This window comes from Pan paniscus, chromosome 2, assembly GCF_029289425.2.
Source record: "Pan paniscus chromosome 2, NHGRI_mPanPan1-v2.0_pri, whole genome shotgun sequence".
NCBI lineage: Eukaryota > Metazoa > Chordata > Mammalia > Primates > Hominidae > Pan > Pan paniscus.
Genome location: NC_085926.1, coordinates 97,739,366 through 97,746,105, shown reverse-complemented (window position 1 = coordinate 97,746,105; position 6,740 = coordinate 97,739,366). Strand labels below are relative to the sequence as shown.

General features: G+C 44.5%; 1 protein-coding gene across 8 annotated transcripts in view; it reads right to left on the bottom strand.

Moving 5' to 3' along the window:
- Positions 1-1,154: 1,154 nt before the first annotated feature.
- COL8A1 (collagen type VIII alpha 1 chain) overlaps positions 1,155-6,740 on the bottom strand; it is a 160,795-nt gene continuing 155,209 nt past the window's right edge. For 4 of the 8 annotated variants that reach the window (XM_063602484.1, XM_008975388.5, XM_063602485.1 and 1 more), the window contains one exon: positions 1,155-6,122. In XM_063602484.1, coding sequence (XP_063458554.1) covers positions 4,213-6,122 — 1,910 coding nt within the window. In that variant the 3' untranslated portion in view covers positions 1,155-4,212. The remainder of the gene's footprint in view (positions 6,123-6,740) is intronic. The other 4 variants (XM_063602487.1, XM_003821907.6, XM_057301840.2 and 1 more) reach the window with 1 other exon arrangement.

Sequence of the window (6,740 nt, the reverse complement as noted above, 5' to 3'; positions counted from 1 at the left end):
TGTTTTAATATAAAGGGGTACTGTACACCCATTGTAAGATGTATTTTGATTTCCTTTATTTAGTAACAGTAATGATAGATTTGCCCTGCTGTTCAGCATTCCAAATTCTAACCATTTATTCTTCCTTGCCTCCATTTCCTCTATCTGTTCTTCCATTCACTTTTGTGACAACACTCTATGCCTCTAAGATGACTGTGAGGGAAGTGTATTTGGCTGTGAAATAAAACCAAACTAACTGGGCTGTATGGGAATGGAAGTTGTAGTTTTGCGTTTCCAGCCTGATGGTTTAAACAAGTAAGTTAACCAGCCATAGACTGGTGGTACATCTTGCTTACTGAATGATTTGAATAATCCCTTTATAATATTTTAGACATGGTAAGTTATGATCATTCTGGGATTGGTAAGTCATCACAAAATAATTCTTCTCAGGGTCTTACTAAGACCCTCAGGCTCTTCAAACAGGTCTGCTTCTTCCCTTTACCTCCACTCACCACTATCTCCCCTCAAAATATTTGGCTTTTTTGTGGCAGAGTGAAATAGAATGGAGTATTTGAAGATTGGTCTCTTGTGGGAAAAGAGAAGTCCGTGGCCATTTTTTCTTTTTTGATGGAAGTGGCAGATGCAGCAGCTAATTATTCCCTAATATTGATTCTTTCTTCTCCCATACTACTAGAACCCCTGATTTTTAGCTGGGCATATGGTTACATAGACTATTCAATTTCCCACACTTCCTTACAGCTTCTTGTGGTCACGTGACTAAATTTGGAGCCACGGGATGTGGGAGACAGTGATCCAAGCAGCTGCTAGGTTGAGTCCTTTAAGACAAAAAGCATGTCCTGTCCTTCCTGCTTTGTTCATCCTCCCCGGGGACAGAATGTGACTGATGGTTAGTATTCTGGACCATGGAGATGAGGGCAACACCCTTGACGTAGAAGAGCAATAAGATGGAAGGAGCCTGGGGCTGTGATTGGAATTACCATGTGAGTCCTAGACTGCTTATCCTAGGAGCTCTTATGTCAAAGAGGAATAAATTGTTCTGTGTAAGCTATGCTTATTTTAGGTCTCTATTTCAGCAGCTAATTCATGAGAGTAGGAATTTAAAAATACTTGTGAGGTTCAGTGTCAACTGAATGATATGAACAAGATGAGAAACATACTTTTAAAGATATTTAATGATGTTTTTCAAATCAGTACAAAAATTTAAATACAAAAATGATTTGCTATTGACAAGTCTCAAATCTGTCATGGGAACTCAAACAAGTTACCAGTCTGTTCACCGTTCATTGTATTCTATAAAATATTTGATAACAGTCACCCACTACAGACATTCTTTTCCCCTGTGGGATGTCATACTGCATTAAAACTCTGTATTTACATAACAATAATATGAGTTTGGTCCATTTCACATGGAAGAATTCTGGTTAATTTTGAACTAAATAGGGATTATAGCACAATCCCTAGACTTTAGAACACGTGGTTGTTTCATCTGCTTTTACACTAATATGTTAACATGTTGTGCAGCACTCAAAAGGGAAATACAGGCACATAGATAATTATTTAAAACTCTTTTTTAAATTAAATGGAGTATCATTTAGGTCTGAGATTAGCACCATTGTAGAATGCACAGTATTTGGCATAGATGTTGCTCCTCTTCTATCTAAAAGTTAGAAACCTATGTCTGATAATACACATACACACACATGCGCACGCATACACGCGCGCGCGCACACACACACACACACATATATATAGGCAATTAAGTAACAACCAATAAATAAGTTGGAAGATATTTTGAAAAGTGAAATTTGGTTTTAACTAAAAAGATAATTTCTCTCTTTCTTGGTGGGAATTAAAAGCCCATACATGTACAGATAAATACAATTTTACAAATCACCTGATCTGACTTGCTTTTAAACCATTTCAATGTGGCTGTTTAGCAGAAGGAGCCCAATGGATCCATGCTGCCCACCATAGTCATCAGCCCAAAACCAGTATCCTCAAGAACAACCCAAAGTATATTTGGCCACATAGATGCTGTCTGCTTTGAAAACAAAGGTTGTGGAGGACATCTTTTTGTTGGGAAAAGATTGTTGTATAATTAGTAGTGACAAGAACCCCTGTGGTAATGGACTAATTTCTCTTCTTAAAAATTGAGAAGAAATGGTGCTTGTATACTATATAGGGAAATGAGATATTGGCCAAGAGAAGAATTTTTGTGATGGTAATAATGATTCAGATTTGACAAAGACACATTTCCATGTGTTTTCATACCGTATTTATTTGTGTATTTTTCCATCTATATCTATCCCCTTAACTCACGGTTTTATTTTTGACAAAAATATACAAGATTCCACCACCATAACCCCACATTATTGCTCCAAGTGATAGAGTCAGCAGCAGGCTAATAGCAGGCTCGAAATGGGTCTTTGGTGTTTGGAGACCAGATTAGAATGCCCAAAGCAGTTAGTATGTGCCCAAGCAAAAACCTGGAAAAATATTTATTTCTCCTTTTCAGACTTGTATTGGCCTTTGATTTGTGCCGAGTACAGGATGACATTAAAAACACAGGCTCTTGTTGCCCTTTGACATTCTACATAGCCCTTCCACAGTCCGCTTCTAAGGAAACAGTTCTTTTCCTATACATTTACTACCTACACCCAGAAGCAGCACATCTGTTTTTAAATTCGAAATTTCAGAATTATTTTTTTCAAATATTAATTTTTCTATGTAATTCTGAAACTCCCCCCTCACCAGTTATGGCTTGGATTTTGAAAGTTGACTTTGGCCGGGCGCGGTGGCTCATGCCTGTAATCCCAGCACTTTGGAAGACTGAGGCAGGTGCATCACTTGAGGCCAGGAGTTTGAGACCAGCCTGGCCAACATGGCGAAAACCCATCTTTACTAAATATACAAAAATTAGCCAGGTATGGTGGCGCAAGACTGTAGTCCCAGTACTCGGGAGGCTGAGACAGGACAATTGCTTGAACCTAGGAGGTAGAGGTTGCAGTAAGCCAAGATCGTGCTACTGCACTCCAGCCTGGGTGACAGAGTAAGACTCCATCTCAAAAAAAAAAAATTGACTTTGGAACCTCAGATTACACATCAGTTTGCATACATGCTAAACAGAGAAATGTCCTCAAAATTCAGTTACTAAAAATTACTGATATCTCCATGATTAGAACCACACTGTGGTTGTGTGTGTAGTCAAAGGAGGAGAATTTTTAATGCTATATAAGCATAACTGATAACTGCTATTACAAATAAATATTCCACAAATTTGGAAAGTTATTAGAGGAAGAGTTTTTTTTCCTTGTAATTTCCAGGTGTTTATATTAGTTGGGCCATAGTGAAAATTACATGGAGGAAAGAAAATAGGAAAATAAGTCACAGAAAAAGAAAATCAAAACAAATAGAAACTCTGGGGAACAAGTGAGTTAATTACTGCTCATGTCTCCCATCCGGTTCTCTAGCTCCTTGAGGGTTACTGTCTAATGCTCCACAAAAGTGCCTTACCCAGTGCTTGGTACAGAGAAGGCACTGAATAAATTCACAAAGGCCAATTGGTTCACCCATTCTTTTAGAGACAACAGACACGCAATTCTGACAAGGACTCCTGTTACTAAAAGACACAGCCTCTGATACAAGAGAGATATCCCTTTGACTAAAGCATTACCAGGGTCCCCAGGGCCCCCTCCCACTGGGGCGGTAACACTACGGGTCTCCCCACCATATATTCCATGTCAAAGTATCTACACAAATACAGAGGAAATTAAGCAAGTAAATACGGTATGTAATTGTTATCATTTGTATTTCTTTAAGGCATATTTATAAATATTTTAAAGTAAACAATATGAGTGAGTGCCTTTCATTAGCTATGATCTTTCATACTGATATATTTTGACTGATCTGAATAAGCAGGTTATTGTGGAAGCATATAACATAAAACAGCTAATATGATTCCAGTGGGTACAACCAAGTGTCAGTACTTGATACATAAATCTATCCCATCATTCGCAATTACAGGCTGCTGTGTGGAGTATTAAACATGCATCTTAGTTTTTATTTGTACACGATGGTCCAAATTTTCACTTACATATAACTTTCCAACTGTATAAATGTTTTGAAGCAATTATGTTTTTCATTTGGATTTTTTGGTGTGTCATTTTCTTCTATAAAATCTCTTTCTTTTCTTTGTTTTTTGTTTTTTTGTTTTTACATGGGATACAATAAATATCCTGAAAAGGAGGAGTGGACATACTGCCCGGCATACAGTCCTGCAGCCTGTTCTGAGGGCATCTGGAGGAACACCCGGTCTCCGGGCCTGAGCAGCAGCACTGCACTCCCAGATGCCTGGTCCAGGAAGCCCTTTTTGTACTCGTCATACGTGTACATCACGGGCTCGTTGTTCTTGAATAGAGCAACCCACACGTTGCCCCCCTTGCAGTGAACGTGGTATGCAAAGTAGTAGACACCAGGGACCTCACAGGTGAAGATGCCCGTCTGCGGGTTGTAGTTCTGTCTGCCGTTATACAGCAGTTTGTCAAACTTCACTGGGGCCCCCACCGGTGGGAAAGGTGCGGTTAGCTCGGCGGTAAATGCAGGCATCTCATAGGCTGGCCCTCCATTCTTGCCTTTCTTAGCCCCGTAGGCATGGGGGGGTTTCACGCCATCAATTCCCAGCCCCATATCTGGCAGATACTCTCCCTGGGGTGGTGGTGTAGGGGGCATCACAGCTGGGGGTCCTGGAGGTCCTGGAGGGCCTGGGGGTCCTGGAAGGCCAGGCTGGCCTTGAGGACCAAGGGCACCAGGCTTCCCTGGGGGGCCATGAAGTCCTGCCACTCCGGGTTTCCCTATACCAGGGAACCCAGGGGGCCCTGGGAGGCCCGGCTCCCCTTTGGGGCCTGGAATCCCAGGTGGTCCAATGGGGCCACTAGGGCCCCCAATCCCTGGGATACCTGGGGGGCCCTGTAAACCCTGATCCCCTGGGATTCCTGGCTCTCCCTTAGGTCCGAGAAGCCCTGGAACACCAGGGAGTCCTGGTACACCTTTTTGCCCAGCTTCCCCCTTGGGCCCTATGGGACCTGGCAAACCCCTCATGCCAGGAGGCCCTACTTCACCAAGGAAACCTGGCTTTCCTGGGAAGCCTTGAAGCCCTGGCTCACCCTTGGGACCTGGTGGCCCCTGTGGCCCTACAATCCCACCTTCTCCTTTGGGTCCAGGAAAACCAATAGCACCTGGAGGGCCCATAGGACCTGGGATTCCAGGCAGGCCTGGCTCTCCTGGAGGACCCCCTATTCCTGGGGCACCTATTGGTCCTTTCTCCCCTCTTGGTCCAAGAGCCCCAGGAACACCTCCCATGCCCCGGTCACCTTTGGGTCCTGGGAAGCCTGGTTTCCCAATCCCTGGAAGGCCTGGGGGTCCTGGTAGCCCTGGCAGTCCTTGCTCCCCTTTGCCACCTGGAAATCCTGGCTGGCCTGGGATCCCATCCTGGCCTGGCTTTCCAATTCCGGGTATCCCAGGAGGTCCTTGAACCCCTGGTACCCCAATAGGGCCTTGTGGCCCGGGTTCTCCTGGAGCCCCTGGCTTTCCCAGGGGGCCCTGGGGCCCAGGGAAGCCTGTCACTCCTGGTTTGCCCACTCCTGGCAGTCCAACAGGGCCGGGAGGGCCGTGCATCCCTGGAGGCCCCTTTACACCTGGCGCACCTGGCATCCCGAAGCCCTTGTCTCCTTTAGGACCCCGAAGGCCTTGAGGTCCTGGTAGTCCTTTGGGTCCTCGATCACCCTTTGGTCCTGGTTGCCCTGGTAACCCTGGCCCACCTGGCTTCCCAATGCCAGGAAGTCCATGAGGCCCTGGAGGTCCTTGTGGTCCTGGGATCCCCATAGGCCCAATTTCCCCTTTCTGTCCAATTTCTCCTTTTGCCCCAGGCATGCCCATGGCTCCTGGCTTCCCTGGCATTCCAGGCATACCTGGCTTTCCAACTCCTGGATATCCCTGTGGCCCTGGTTTTCCTTTAATTCCAGGTATCCCATGACCTGGCAAACCAGGGGGCCCAGGTGGTCCTCTTGGGCCAGGCTCTCCACGGGGACCTTGTTCCCCTCGTAAACTGGCTAATGGTATTTCTACTGGGAAGAGAAGAGAGAGAAGGGGTATGGGGGGAGAGAGAGAGATTGATTAGTAGATTGTCTCTCACATCAATGAAGTACTGACAACCATTATTTAGTTCTGACACATTTGCCTAATACTTATCAAGATAAAAGACTAGGAATAATATGCTCATCTTCTAGACCTTAAAAATCAGGCCTGGCATGGTGGCTCGTGCCTGTAATCCTACAACTTTGGGAGGCCCAGGCAGATGCATCACCTGAAGTCAGGAGTTCGAGACCAGCTTGGCCAACACAGTGAAACCGCGTCTCTACTAAAAATACAAAAATTAGCCGGGTGTGGTGGCACGTGCCTGTAGTCCCAGCTACTTGGGAGGCTGAGGCAGGAGAATCACTTGAACCCGGGAGGCAGAGGTTGCAGTGAGCCGAGATCACACCACTGCACTCCAGCCTGGGTGAAAGAGCGAAACTCCATCTCCAAAAAGAAAAAAATAAATAAATAAGAAAGAAAAATCAAGCTGACAATTTTTTAAATGTATTTGAGGTATTTTTTGATAACTGATATGTGAAGCTGCTTGTGTCAGCATTGGTTAAGTAAAGAAGCTAAAAAGTAATGAAGAAGAAACATTTTTCCAAGTA